This window comes from Polypterus senegalus, chromosome 16 (assembly GCF_016835505.1).
Source record: "Polypterus senegalus isolate Bchr_013 chromosome 16, ASM1683550v1, whole genome shotgun sequence".
Lineage (NCBI taxonomy): Eukaryota > Metazoa > Chordata > Cladistia > Polypteriformes > Polypteridae > Polypterus > Polypterus senegalus.
This window is the reverse complement of record NC_053169.1, coordinates 90780431-90795894: the sequence shown is the minus strand read 5'-3', so window position 1 is coordinate 90795894 and position 15464 is coordinate 90780431. Positions and strand designations below refer to the sequence as shown.

The window sequence follows — 15464 nt, the reverse complement described above, 5'->3', positions numbered from 1 at the left end:
TCGATGACTGCTCGGTCAGAATGCAACACCACCTTCTGGGGGGTGTAAGGGCCAGAAGGGGCGAAGTCATCTTGAGAGAGACGGTGAGCAAGGCTAGGTGTGCTAGTTGGGTATCTTCTTGCAGCTGTGGGGAAAGAGAAGATATACCTGGCATGAGCAACCCCTCTCATTCTGAAATGGTATCGCTTACCTCAGCGGTACATGGATATCACAGTAGCTGCTTTTCACATTACATGTGAACGCACCCGAAAGTTGCTGCCCTTAACAGTTTTTATACATAGTCCTGAGAATATTTATTTGTAGCTGCAATTTTTATTTCGACTACTACTATTATCACCTATCTTATCTTAATATAGTACTTGCTGTTTTGTGTCGGGCGGCATGATGGCGCAGTAGCAGCGCTACTGCCTCACAGTTAGGAGACCCGGGTTTGCTTCCCGGGTCCTCTTTGCGTGGAGTTTGCATGTTCTCCCTGTGTCTGCGTCGGTTTCCTTCCACAGTCCAAAGACATGCAGGTTAGATGTATTGGCGATGCTAAATTGTGCTTGGTGAGCGTGTGTGTGTGTGTGCCCTGCCCGGGGTTTGTCTCCTGCCTTGCGCCCAGTGTTGGCTGGGATTGGACCCAGCAGACCCCCGTGACCCTGTAGTTAGGATATAGCGGGTTGGATAATGGATGGATGGATGTTTAGTGTCATAATCTTATTTGCTTTGTAGTAGCATCTTTTTGGCGTGGTTGCCTTATAGGCACTGTACACAGTAATCTAACTAACAACTTATCATTTGTGACCATGGATGCATAACTTCTACAATTGAAGTCAGAAAAAAAGTCAAACTTATTTGTTCCCTTTACTAAATATCTGGACGAACCCCAAACAAATCAGCACTCAGTGGCCGTATAAAGAAAAACGAGAAGGTGTCCAAATGCAGAATTTACACAAGTGAATTTTGGAAAAAATCGAGGTATTCATTTTTCTTGTTTAATAGAATAATATGTAAACCTCTGACTTTCCACCATTCCAATAAACAAAAGAATAACTCAAATGAATTGTGAGTATTTTACATTATTACACTTTAGTAAAATAAGCATATTACAGATGGCAGGACTTCAGATGTTTCTGAAAGTAATTAGTAAAGAACATGTTTTGCTTTTTAAACACAATATTATTTCTCAACACTAGTAAGCACATAATGACGCATTACCTACACTTTCTGATTTGTCCTGAATTATTAAAAATAAAAATCTAAACCATTGTGTTTTCTTTTATAAATTCAGAATATTTATGTTGAAAAGGAATTTACAAAGCTAGACTGTTTTGCTTCACCAAGTAAACTCAGGGGTGACAAAAGGTGGAAATACTTCACACTATGGTCTTTAAAGAAAGTAAATGTCAAGCATTTTAGGAAAGAATTCCATGTAAATGCTAATCAATGATCGCTTGTTAATACAAAATCTTCTGTCACTTTACAATAATATGGCCACAAAATGCATTATTTATATCACCTTGCTGATGCTGATCCTGAGTTTGTTACGATTGAAATCTGTGTCCTCCCACACCTCCCCTTCATTTGGCAGCTGACCCTCTATTTGTCTTCCAGGCAGAATTGGAGGAGCATTTTCTTGGTCACTGAGGTGTTCATCTTGCAAGACATCATCCGTGTTTTCCCTCTGTAAATCTCCGGGTACAGGAGTGACGTTGACAATCCTAAGAAAAAAAAGAACATCCACATATGAAATATTAGCAGCAAAGTAAAGGAGATCAGTTCCTCTTGCAAAATGAGTTTGCACACATTGATAACATCAGGCCCAAGACATGACACAACCTTTAAACGGGATCCCAGCATGTAATCAGTGAGGAATTTACCACTCTCAGCCACTACACATCCTCACTGAGACGTTGTAGGCACTGGGAGTCAAACGCTGCTTGTGGGAATCGAAGCCACCAGTTCCACCGTTCAGGTAAACAAGATTTCCATTTAATCTGCAGTCCAATGTGGCAGCTAGCATTGTGATGTGGCCTTCCTGCACAGTGGCGCTCTTCAGCCTTAGGTGTGTACTGTCTACTGTATTATGCAGACCATAACAGGATACACTCACATGTACACACACACACACACTCAGTGACACTGGGTCATTTTCGAGTTGTGTATCAACCTAACCTGTTAAGCCTTAGTGTATGAAAGGAAATTCACACATAGGGAAAATATGTACACACATAGTAGGTAGACTCGTAAATCCACTTACACAATAAACTATTTAAAACCAAACCTAAAGTATGCGACTTTAAAGTGACACATTCTGTCAAATAATTTGAACCATCTAGTATATAAACTTTATTTCTATCTTCAGATTAGACGTATTACATCATAATAAAAATATACCTTCACATTACTTAAAAATAAAAGTCAGTCAATAATATGCTTTCTTTTCCTTAAGGTAATCTATTTTACATTCTCTATCATTATTTCTATGTATACATTTTGTAGTTTTACATCTCTGTATATACGAGGTGTGGCAGAAAAGTGATGAGACTGGCAACACTGCAAGCGATCTGGCAACGCTGCGCTCTTGTCCTTGATAGAGCACGTGTATCAGTACCCTGCCATAGCTCAGTGCGAGTTTCAACTCCTTCCGTTAACTACGTGATTTTTGTGACTGCTATTAGCGAAGTTGTGTTTTTGGTTGTGCGTCATGCAAAATGGAACAGCGGAATTTGGAGCAACGTTGTGCCATTAAACGGCAAGTGTGACGTTTGAAAAGTTAAAACAGGCCTATGGGGAACACTCTTTATCCCGAGCTCAAGTTTTTTGCTGGCACAAATCATTTTTGGAAGGTAGAAAACACGTTGAAGATGAACACCGTTCAGGGAGGACTTCAACTTCGAAAACCAATGAAAACATCGAACGTGTGAACACTCTTGCGAGATCAGACCGTCGTTTAACATTAAGAATGTTGAGTGAACAATTAAATTTGAACAGATTTATCATTCATCAAATTTTGACTGAACATTTGCACATGCGAAAGGTCTGTGCCAAAATAGTGCCGAAAAACTGCCCTCTCCATAACAGAATTTTTGACCTCAAAAGGCATTCCTGTGGTTCCCCAGCCCCCTTATTCACCTGACCTCAGTCCGTGTGACTTTTTCCTTTTCCTAAAATGAAAAATGTCCTCAAAGGACGTCATTTGGACTTTAGAAAACATCCAAAGAGTGTAACGGACATGCTGAAGACCATACCGGTTGAAGACTTCCAGCGCTGCTACCAACAGTGGGAACAACGTCTCCATCGGTGTGTAGCTGCCCAAGGAACTACTTTGAAGGGGATAACATTGATGTTTGAAAAAAATAAAAACTTTGGTAAATAAAAAATCAGTCTCATTACTTTTCTGCCACACCTCGTCTCGTGTATATATATATATATATATATTGTGGCACCCAGCTGGGGCAGGAGCCCAGTCGGGATGCCCAGTCGGACCAGAGGAGGGCTTTTACCTCCTCCAGACCGCGAGGGGGTGAAGCCCAGCCCTGTAGGGGCCCGTGGTCCCCGCCAGGCGGCACCCCACTTCCAGACCATCATCTGCCACATCCGGCCGAGGCAGGAGCCCGGACGGGACGCCCAGGAGGACCGGAGGAGGGCCTGTACCTCCACCAGACCACGAGGGGGTGTCCGCCCTGGTTATGTTGGTGGCCTCGGGTAAGGGGCATGGAAGCCCAGCCCTGTAGGTCCTTAGCACTCTGGAAAAGGTTTTTGTCCAGGATATCCCTGTACTTGGCTGCATTCATCTTTTCCTCGATTGCAACCAGTCGTCCTGTCCCTGCAGCTGAAAAACACCCCCACAGCATGATGCTGCCACCGCCATGCTTCACTGTGGGGACTGTATTGGACAAGTGATGAGCAGTGCCTTCTCCAGAGTGCTCAGACTGGGCCGAAGGTTTACCTTCCAACAAGACCCTAAGCACACAGCTAAAATAACGAAGGAGTGGCTTCACAACAACTCTGTGACTGTTCTTGAATGGCCCAGCCAGAGCCCTGACTTAAACCCAATTGAGCATCTCTGGAGAGACCTAAAAATGGCTGTCCACCAACGTTTACCATCCAACCTGACAGACCCGGAGAGGATCTGCAAGGAGGAATGGCAGAGGATCCCCAAATCCAGGTGTGAAAAACTTGTTGCATCTTTCCCAAGAAGACTCATGGCTGTATTAGCTCAAAAGGGTGCTTCTACTAAATACTGAGGAAAGGGTCTGAATACTTAGGACCATGTGATATTTCAGTTTTTCTTTTTTAATAAATCTGCAACAATTTCAAAAATTCTTTTTTTTGTCTGTCAATATGGGGTGCTGCGTGTACATTAATGAGGAAAAAAATGAGTTTAAATGATTTTAGCAAATGGCTGCAATATAACAAAGAGTGAAAAATTGAAGGGGGTCTGAATACTTTCCGTACCCACTGTATGTATATATATATATATATATATATATATATATATATATATATATATATATATATATATATATATATAAACTACTCAAAAAATTAAAGGAACACTTTGAAAACACATCAGATCTCAATGGGAAAAAGAAATCCTCCTGGATATCTATACTGATATAGACTGGGTAATGTGTTAGGAACGAAAGGATGCCACATCGTTTGATGGAAATGAAAATGATCAACCTACAGAGCCCTGAATTCAAAGACGCCCCAAAAATCAGAGTGAAAAATTATGTGGCAGGCTAGTCCATTCTGCAGCAACTCAAAATTGTACGCAGCACTTTGTATGGCCCCTGTGTTCTTGTATACATGCCTGACAACATCGGTGCATGCTTCTAATGAGATGACAGATGGTGTTGTGGGGGATCTCCTCCCAGATCTGGACCAGGGCATCACTGAGCTCCTGGACAGTCTGAGGTGCAACCTGGTGGCATTGGATGGACCAAAACATAATGTCCCAGGGTGTTCTATTGGATTTAGGTCAGGAAAGTGTGGTGGCCAGTCAATGGTATCAATTCCTTCATCCTCCAGGAACTGCCTGCATACTCTCACCACATGAGGCCAGGAATTGTCGTGCACCAGGAGCCACTGTACCAGCATAGGGTCTGACAATGGGTCCAAGGATTTCATCCTGATACCTAATGGCAGCCAAGGTGCCTTTGTCAAGCCTGTAGCTATCTGTGTGACCCTCCATGGATATGCCTCCCCAGACAATCATTAACCCACCACCAAACTGCTCATGCTGAATGATGTTACAGGCGGCATAATGTTCTCCATGGCTTCTCCAGACCCTTTCACTTCTGTCACGTGCTCAAGGTGAACCTGCTCTCATCTGTAAAAAGCACAGGGCACCAGTGGTGCATCTGCCAATTCTGGTATTCTATGGCGAATGCCAATCGAGCTGCATGCTGCTGGGCAGTGAGCTCAGGGCCCATTAGAGGACATGGGGCCCTTGGTTCACCCTCATGAAGTCTTTCTGGTTGTTTGGTCAGAGACATTCACACCAGTGGCCTGCTGGAGGTCATTTTGTAGGGCTCTGGCAGTGCTCATCCTGTTCCTCCTTGCCCAAAGGAGCAGATACCAGTCATGCTGATGGGTTATGGACCTTCTATGGCCCTCTCCAGCTCTCCTAGAGTAACTGCTTGTCTCCTAGAATCTCCTCCATGCCCTTGAGACTGTGCAGGGAGACACAGCAAACCTTCTGGCAATGACACGTATTGATGTGCCATCTTGGAGAAGTTGGACTACCTGTGCAACCTCTGTAGGGTCCAGGTATCGCCTCATGCTACCAGTAGTGACACTGACTGTAGCCAAATGCAAAACTAGTGAAGAAACAGTCAGAAAAGATGAGGAGGGAAAAATGTCAGTGGCCTCCACCTGTTAAACCTGTCTGTCCACTTTTCACGAGAAAACTACTTAATGGATTTTGATCTGGCGTTTTTCTATATTTGCTTGAACATTCCGGTTGATTTTGCGACTTCTCTCATTGCGCTAAGAATCATCGTTCGCTTGCGGCAGCGATTTATTCGCGCTAATCCGAGACAGAGGCTGCGTGCCGAGGGGAGGGGGAAGCATGACGTCTAGGGTTGCCAGACGTCCCTTACATACGGGACATGTCCCATATTTGATCATTTTGTCCCTTGTCCCGTACTGACCTTTCAGGAACATGCAAATGTCTCATATTTAATTCATTTTCAAATTTTGCTGACTATTTGCAACTCGTTCAGTTGCTATGGTTGGCTGAGGACAGCGACAATCTTACCGTTTTGCTCTTCAGCCGCGTTGCTGTGCACTTCTGTATCAGCACTGCAACATTCAGTGACTGTCAACAAAGTGTGTTGTTACTACTTTCCAAGGACCACTTTTCTTTTTCTAACTGCCTGTATTAAATAATATTTCTCTGTTGTCTGTATTAAATAAATATTTTCAAATGATTTCACTTTTACAGAATTGTTTTTAGCTTACATTAAATTTGTGAATTTCCCCTTGGGATTAATATAGTATCTATATATCTATCTATATCTATCTAAATAATTTTCAAATGATTTTACTTTTGTTTTCTTCATAACCCATTAAAATCCTTGCTTTATGTTTTTAACTTATGTCTCAATTCTATATAATATATTGGTCTGGCTGTGTAGGAGGCATGTATAAATGTATATATATAGTAATACAGAGAGAGATTTTAAGAGTGTCCTGTATTTCTAATTTTCTAATCTGGCAACTCTAGTGACGTCAGGAGTGAGGAGCTGGGTGGGGGTCCTCCTCACTCACGCGCCAGCCTCCCTTTGAGTCGCTGTACCTCACCCACTAGCTAGTGATACCTGTTTGTTCATTGATTTTTAAACCTTATCCTTTTTCCCTTTGGCTCCAGCGGACCCCTGTGACCCTGTAGTTAGGATATTGCGGGTTGGATAATGGATGGATGGATGGATTGTCCTTTTTCCCTGCTTCACTGGCAGAGCCGCAGGGGACACCTAGTTATATGTAAGTCTAATGAAAAATTCCTTTCAATACATGCCACTAAATCATTTGTCCTTGCAATAAAAATTGGTCCTAATGATTGATGTCAGTACATTTAATATATAAAATATTTATAAATTTTTTATCTCATCTAATGATTGGTTAAAAGTAGTGGGTACTGTGAAAAAAAAATGTAACTGCTTGCAAGCTACTAAGGGTTAAAAGCTGTTTGCTATAATGGCAGGTTATTCATATGGCCATCTGTCATAAAACAGGTTTTAGTAAACTGACATATTGGACAACTTCTTTATTTAGAATGCGTCTGTTAGACACAGGAAAGATGACTTTTCCTTCTTTAGGGCCCCACCTGCAATGTACACAAAACAGAAACAATTGGCCGTTTCTGCACAATATAAAATGAAATGCATAGGTAAATGATATTATGCTTTTTTTTTAAAAGTATGGGGAAGGGGTAGGGAGAAAATATAAAAAGCCACTGAAAAAGCGGAACTTTGCTCTTCTGCCTTGCAACATGGAATCCATGTACTCATCTATGACTGAAAAAAGACTGATTGATTGAACTATTCCTGTCTTTCTCAGGGGTTACTTCCACAGTTTCAGAGCCTTTACTAGTAACATCAGGCTCACAACCACATAAATGCGCTTATTCCATTTACTGCATATATCTATTTTGGAAAGCAATCATCATAATTAGGGTCATAGGCTACTGAATCATAGCATGTCAACAACCATTATCTCTCTATTATAAAAAAAATATTGGGGAGGCAGACTAGGGAGACGAGACATGAACTTCTCAGAAGACAATTTGAAGTCCCGCGAGAGACACTTTAACTTGCTCCCAGCTCTTAAAACAATGACAAGTGACAAGCAAAACACGCAGCTCGCAGCATATGATTCGACCACTTCTCCTTGCGTGTGTTTAGCCACCCTAACCCCCACCCCCAATCTTCACAACGCGAGCAGCAGAGACACGAAGCGGCAAAAACAACAGCGGCTGTACATGCTTTAAAATGATCGACAGGCAGCGCGACGGCAGCTGCCCCCCTACTCACAACGCGAGCAGCGTTATACGTCCTGTGAGAAAGAGATTTAACCACGCCCAGGGCCGGAAATAAAGGACAAGTATTGTTTTTACAATGTCATGTGAAACAAGGCAGTGAACCATCATTTAAAACAAGTCCATGGACATCTAACCTAGCAGTTGTTGGATTGCTTTTGGGACACAAATCATGTGCTCCCAGCTCTTAAAACAATGACATGTGACAAGCAGAACAGGCAGCTCGCCAGCAGCAGAAAGACAGCAGATGATCCGACGGCATCTCCTTAGTGTGTGTTCAGCCGCCCCCCCCCTTCACAACGCGAGCAGCGTTATACGTCCTGCGAGAAAGAGATGTAAACACGCCCAGGGCCGGAAATAAAGTATTGCTTTTACAAAAGTTTTTAAAGTGAAAATGAAAATAATGCATATGTAACAATTCCCATGAAAATAACAATCTCTTTAAATTGTATATCCGGTAAATCAAACACGGGGGTGGGTGAGTGAAGCGAGAAGGGGGCGGAGCCAAATAGTAAAGCAAAAAAAAAAAAAACCTTACAGAAGTAACTACAATTATTGCAAATTGAAAAGAAATCGTGCCAGACTTTGGCAACACAGATAAGACATTTCGCCAGCCAGAATTTCCCCGAATTGTGCATCTAAACCCCATGCCAACATGAGAACACAGAAAGCACAAAATTAAAAATTAGGTAAAACAGATGTGGGTAGGTGAATGCTATTTATCACACAACTATGCTAATTCAAATTGATGTAACTAATACATAAAATTAATCAAAAGGTCATGATAATTGGCACTGCGCACACAGCTTCTTTTCTGCATAACGTACCAAAGTGTAAATCGCTTACCCAACCATGGCAGCCGTTTGCCTTGTATTGTGCTGTGGTGGGGTTGAGGTGGTAGTTGATAATAATGCATCAGTACCTCCCTTCTCCCAATCAAATGGTTCATTTTCTGTTATAATTCTCTCCTTCATGCTGTTTTCAAACACCGACATTAAAAGCTGGGAATATAAAAAGTTTACCTTTATTATAAAATATTAATGATTAGACACAAAGAGAGAACTGCTCTGATTACTATACACATTCATTTTATTATATTAAGCATTATACAGAATACACAATAAGTGAAATGCATACTTTGCTTTATGAAAGTCAAAATAAGCTGTTGGACATTTTAGTATTTTAAGTAGTTTGTGATGTTCCAAATGCAAACAAACGTAAACAAAAATATAGCATGTAAAAAAGACATGAACTGTTATTCTGAGCAGAAACAGGATAACATGTAACAAAAAACGTTTCGTAATGAGTTACTGCTTGAAGTAGATTACCGTAAATATTTCCTGAAATAAAGAGTTTAATAGTAGCAGGTGGTTTAATAAAGATTTGAAACAAGTTAAAATAGACCGATTTATAAACCGATTTACTTCATAGTGCAAGAATTGGCTTTTAATTTTGTAATATTTTATAAGGTAGGAGAAAAAAAAGACTTCACTGTAATTAAGAAGCAAACATGTTTTATGCAATCCTAGCTGAACTGTGTGCAACATTTGTAGCATTATAAAAAACAAAATATGGCTACATTTATGAAAGTTTGTCAAATATACATTTTCTAGATATAATTATTCTCTAACCGTACCACCAAAGCTTATCCAAGCTTGAAAAAGTGTCCACAAATAATACACTGAAAATGCATCTGAATGCCTGTGTTACTTTTTTTGTATAAAGTAATAGCTAAAAAAAAATACCCAAATTATCTAAAATGACTAGCAGAAGGCAGAAAAAAAAATCAATTCCCCCGTTTTTTTTCCAGTTCTTTACATAAACCCATACTGTACAGAACAAAAGAAAGTCAACATGCTAAGCACACACTTCGAGCTCTAGATCTATTTTACAGCACATGATTAAGAGATTTATCCAAATATACAAAATGGTACTAACTACGGATTTATACTCAGGTCTTACTACTTCAGGTAAAATTTCAGCTTCTACTACAACCAATCAAAAAGTTCCTGGAAAATATGAAAATACAGTATACAGTGTATCTTTACATGTCACACTCTAAAACTATAAGTGCTACGTCAGAATACAAGATACCACATGAAGAGGAAACCAGCAGTCACAGAAAGACAGACATTTAGAGAGTCCAGTTTTTCTGTTAAATAAAGAAGATAAACCTTGAGTCACTGTATTGTAAGATGAAATGACAAATTGCTTTTTATGGCTTCTAACCAACTCTCTTATTTATTGCAGCAATTAAATTCTGAATGAAACATGACAATGTACTTAGTTCAGTAACATCTATTATCCTTTTCTTATATCTGTTTTTAAGCCTTGCTGGCGTGATATCCATCCTTCCATCCAGCATACTATAAATGTGTTGCTTAACATTTGTGTAATTTCTGTTTCCCTAATGCATGCATGAAATGCATTTTTACTGAAGAAGCTAATATTAATCCCTCCTGTTTGTTTTCCTTGATTGTCTAAAACCTGCCAAAGGCACAGTCTGTTTTCAGTTTATTTTGAAGCTATCTAATAACCTGTCTGTTTAGATCTTTACAGTCTTACCTCTTCACTGTTTTGAAGTTGCTTTGCCAGCACAGTGATTAAACTTCTCCTCAATGCTGATGGTGACTGTCCCTCCACACTTTCGACTCTTTCTCACCACTGCTGACCACATTGTGTATCCTGGATATAATCCTATTTCTACAACTGCATGCAATGAAATGTCTTCAATAGTGAATCTAAGATTCTCTACAAGGTAGGCTTCTTTCAACACTTACATATTGTTAAAAGGGCTAGCTGATGTGATATATTTCTGGTACCATCTCTATGGTAAAATCAATCCTGGATGCACATCTGCCATAGAAAAGCTCCCTAATTACCTCAATGGATGGCTACAGTAGCTGTGCCTCAGCAAACCTAATTAGTTTAACCTAAACATAACTTAGTTTCTTCTTGTTGGACCATCTGGACAACTTACGAAGCATTACATCTTAAGCCTAAAGATAACTTCTGTTAAAATTGTCACTGTTCCCTGTATCCAGGTTTGGAACTGTACCAGAAAGCAGGCTGACTTTTGATCTTTGCATTTCTGTTGCATCAATTCTTCATTTTGTCGTCTACACAAAATCATCAGAACCAAACCTTACCTTTCTAGATCAGATGCTTTTACTAATCCTTGGCTGGATTATTGCAACTCTTGTTTTAATAGATTCTACGTGCAAAAGAGTTTAAGAATGCTGCTGCCAAAGACCCCAAGCATTTGGCATAACCACATTACCTGATACAGTGTAGCAATTAACACTGCATTACTAAATATTAAAGCTGTTTGCTCCAACGCACCTGAATACTCATCCATACTTCTTACACGATTATATTTTGACAGTTGATGCTGACCTTTCTGTTTCAACATCCTGTCTTAGTAAAGAATCGTTCACGTGTGCAGCTCACAGATCTCCTCAAGAAGCAATACCTGTTTGGACATTCAAATACTGACTAAAGACTCACCTGTACTTTCTGAGTTTTTTCTTGCCTCATCATTAATAAGTTTCAGTAGTTCCTCATCTTTAGTGATATACAATAGTATCTTTATTACAATTTCATATTCCACTTTAACCTGATCCATTAGATTTGAAAGCTCTAACCCAGTGTTTCTCAACCTTTAAGTATTTGCGACCCGAGTTTTCATAACATCTCATAACTTCACCTTAACTTAATCCTGATACTCTGTATGTTCAATTCATCATAATAACTATTCATGGTGGCTCTAAAATCCGTACTGACCCCAACTCTCTCTTCTGTTTCTTTTTCCGGTTTCTTTGTGGTGGTGGCCTGCGCCACCACCACCTACTCAAAGCATCAGGATGCACCAACATTGATGGACTGAAAGCCAGAAGTCTACGTGACCATCATCATCAGGTCCTTCCATGAAAACCCTAAATACAAAGAGGACTGTTTGACTTATGTTAGGTAGATTGCCCAGAGGGGACTGGGTGGCCCGGCCCACAGTTTGAGAACCACTGCTCTAACCAAAATGTATCAATTTCCCATGTCTTACTTTGTCTGTTATGTTTGCTATGTCCCCATATTTGTAATTTTATAAATCGGTTTGAGCTGTAAAACTCCCTTTGATACATTCTGCAAAAAAAAAAAAAGTATATTTTCTGACTCCTCCGGCTGTCTGTCCCTGTTGCATTTGTTATTTTTATTTATATTTTCTATTCGGATTTTAATGTATCGTAGTCTTGTTTTATCTGTGATGGTGCACATTGTTTATAGCTCTATATGAAATAAGAATCGACTTCATCGTTTCCTGTTATTTTGCGGTTGCTCTGTCATTTGTGAAGCAATCCTAAAGTATGCAGTAAATGAAAAAAATGTAATCCAACCAGCTGATAAACTTGCAAAATACAGGGTGGTCCAGATCTAATTATGCAGATCCAGATCGTCCGGATGACTCCGATTTACAGTATGTGGGGACGATTCCAGTTCAGCGCGAAGACGATTCTTCATGTTGTCAGTTCGCACACGTCTCGATGGTCCAGGATTTTTCGGGTGATTTTCTATGTAATAAACTTAAGTTATAGCGTAATAAAAATTGCATAATTAGATCTGGACCACCCTATATTAAATACTAGATATGCTACCCAGTTTTGCTCGGGACATTTTCTAAATCAATGGGCCTCAGTTATAGTGCCACTGGTTAATTGGATGTATCAGATGTACTATGTAACTAAGTACATTTCTGTATGCAATACTTGTATTTTTTATTTTTTACCAGGGTTTTATATTATTAGATCACTTGAGCTGCTTATTGTTGAACATGCTACATACAGTCCTTGGTGGTGATGGTGTGAAAGAGATTGCAGCAAAACTCCATATTAACGCTTAGGTAATGTTACAAAAGTGATTTAAAGTTGATTCATTTAAAACTGCATCTGAATAAATATAAAGTTACTAATTACTTTTATTCACTCAAAATCACTGTCCTGTTCTCTTCTTATCACATTCTCAGAAAACAGCATCATTACCACCTACAGAAAAAAATGTGCTTCATTCTGTTCAGTTGTGTTTGGCTCCATCGGTTAATCTGTAGTGTTTTCTTTTTTATTTCCTCTTTGTTTTTATTAAACTTCAAAAATAGCCCAACACTGATTGCTGATTGGTATTGCAAACGTAATGACAATATGCAGGTAGACAACCTTATAGAAAAAAATGTAATCAGTTTATTGCAGTTTAATTGTCAAAAAAATCAACAATACTATACAATACTTTTCCTCATTTTATCAGGGGGAACCTCCTTCCTCTACCTGCGGTTTCAATTGTGCTCATTCACAAAGGGGAAACTCCACGCCCCTTTCAAATGCTGTTTGTAGGTCAGGAACTTAAAATAATAAAAGTCCCAAGGCTACAAAGGTTGATAAATACTGCAATACTGCTTTTAAGATAAACTAGCCAACTCGCGGCATACCATACGCCGCATAATCAATCCGATTTAATGATTTTTAAGCACAGGGAGAAAATTAACATTTGAAAAATCGGTAATGTAATAAATAAGCAAGAAAAGCAACATTGTAACAATGCATGGAACGAAACAACACACAATTGTTCGTGACTGAAAACTGGTGGAGCCCCATTGCGCCTTCTCCTGCCAGAGGAAGGGATGCGAGTGCACTGTGCTCAGGCGTGGAGTGTGGAACGGCAGGAGAGGAGAAGGACATCCACTCGGCTCCCTCCGTCATGCTACTCTGCTGATTTCTCGTTCAGTATGCACTGCCCGCTCATGTGCCCACCTCCAACTCGTCACTGGAGTCGTTGTCGTCTTTACACAGTCCAGATGCACCTGTGACTGATGAGACGTTTCATTGCTCTGTGCGGTTTTGGCTGCTTTTCTATATATAATCCACCAAGACACCCGACCACGGTAGACGCGAGGTGGGAGGGGGGTGTGCACAAAGGGTAGGGACGTAATCAGTGGGAGCGTATGAGTCGCACTTAGTGGGAATTCCACGGTTTGCAGCCCGAATGGGGTTCAACGGCTTACCCACGCCTCTCTGCACCGGGTAGACACACGCTCAATCTCATGCATAATTATTAATTGAATGCTAAACACTTCTGGTAAGACACGGTTGTCTAAAACGGGTTGGTGTGAGAATACAACAGTAAGTGAATGAAAAGATGGAACTCTGGAGAGAGCAAAATACAACACAATAGTGAAGCCGCGGCATAACAAACGCCGCATAATTATTTATGGATGGTTGAACACTTATGGAAAGACACAGCTGTCTAAAAAGGTAGGGTTTGAGGATACAACAGAAAGTGAATGAAAAGATGGAACTCTGGAGAGAGCAACATATAATTGTCCATGAGTGAAAAAGACGCATGTTTGTCGCGGATGCGAATTGCTGTATATAGTGTGTAAAACAGTTTGTTATGGTGCACGTGGTCGTGCGTTGTAACCGAAAACTCGGTTTTTAAAGACTGCTTACTTCATTGTGTTTTAACCTCAGTTTGAAAGGTTTTTTTTAAGGATTCCATGGGATACCCCTCGCAAACCGTTTTACACGCTGCATATGGCGATTCACCTCCGCGAGAAACATGCCTCTATGAACAGTCAAGGTGGCTTGGTGGCTCCTTCCTGCGTGCGCCATAGGTGTCCTACTTGTCAGCGGCTCAGTGAATCCCCGCCCCTTCCGGCGTGCTTTCCATGGTTGTCTTGCCTTAGTGAATTATATATATAGATGCTGTAATCCAAGGAGACCATGTAACTGTTATCACAAAGTGGTTGTGGAAAAAATGCAGCAGTTGATGCCTTGGATGACATGCCACATCTATCAATGCTCTTATTCAGACTTCGTAAGGAAATTGTCTGGAACAGAGCACCAGCTAATGGGAAATGTAGTCCCCATTTTGACATTTGCACAAGACTGCAGATAAGACAAAGGGGGTGGGAGGGTAAGATATATTATTGGATCAGTTGCTCAAAATTGACTCTATGCTCACAGCCACAGCACCCAGCAAACACTTGCTAAACACATTTTCTTCAAGCTTCGTCAAGCTTTGCTCCTTTAACTTCACTTCCGCAGACAGCCTTCGTTTGCATAAACTGGCATAGCCTATTTCTCCATGAGATTGCTATCAGCACATTGGTGAAATGGTGTATGCAGTGCGTTAGAATGTCCTTCCTGCTAGAGTATTAATGACAAATATCAACAAATAAAAAAACAAGTGTCGGCTAATTTTGTTTTTTTCTACATCACCAAATTTCAATCAAATATGTTGTGGCATTTTTGAGATTTTGGAGCATTTCGTTTTTCTGCTGTTGGGGGTTATTTATCCCTAAATATAGATATACATACTGACTATGTTTTACCATCCGGTCAAATTTCAGCATCTTAGCTAAATGGGAAATAGTGCTTTTGTTTATGAGTGAGAG

General features: G+C 40.4%; 1 protein-coding gene across 1 annotated transcript in view; it reads right to left on the bottom strand.

The window, feature by feature from the left end:
• ttbk1a (tau tubulin kinase 1a) overlaps positions 1–15464 on the bottom strand; it is a 161657-nt gene that overhangs the window by 50487 nt on the left and 95706 nt on the right. The window contains exons 11-12 of the mRNA XM_039738448.1: positions 8876–9030; positions 1502–1703 (exon numbers count right to left, since the gene is read on the bottom strand). Coding sequence (XP_039594382.1) covers positions 1502–1703; positions 8876–9030 — 357 coding nt within the window. The remainder of the gene's footprint in view (positions 1–1501; positions 1704–8875; positions 9031–15464) is intronic.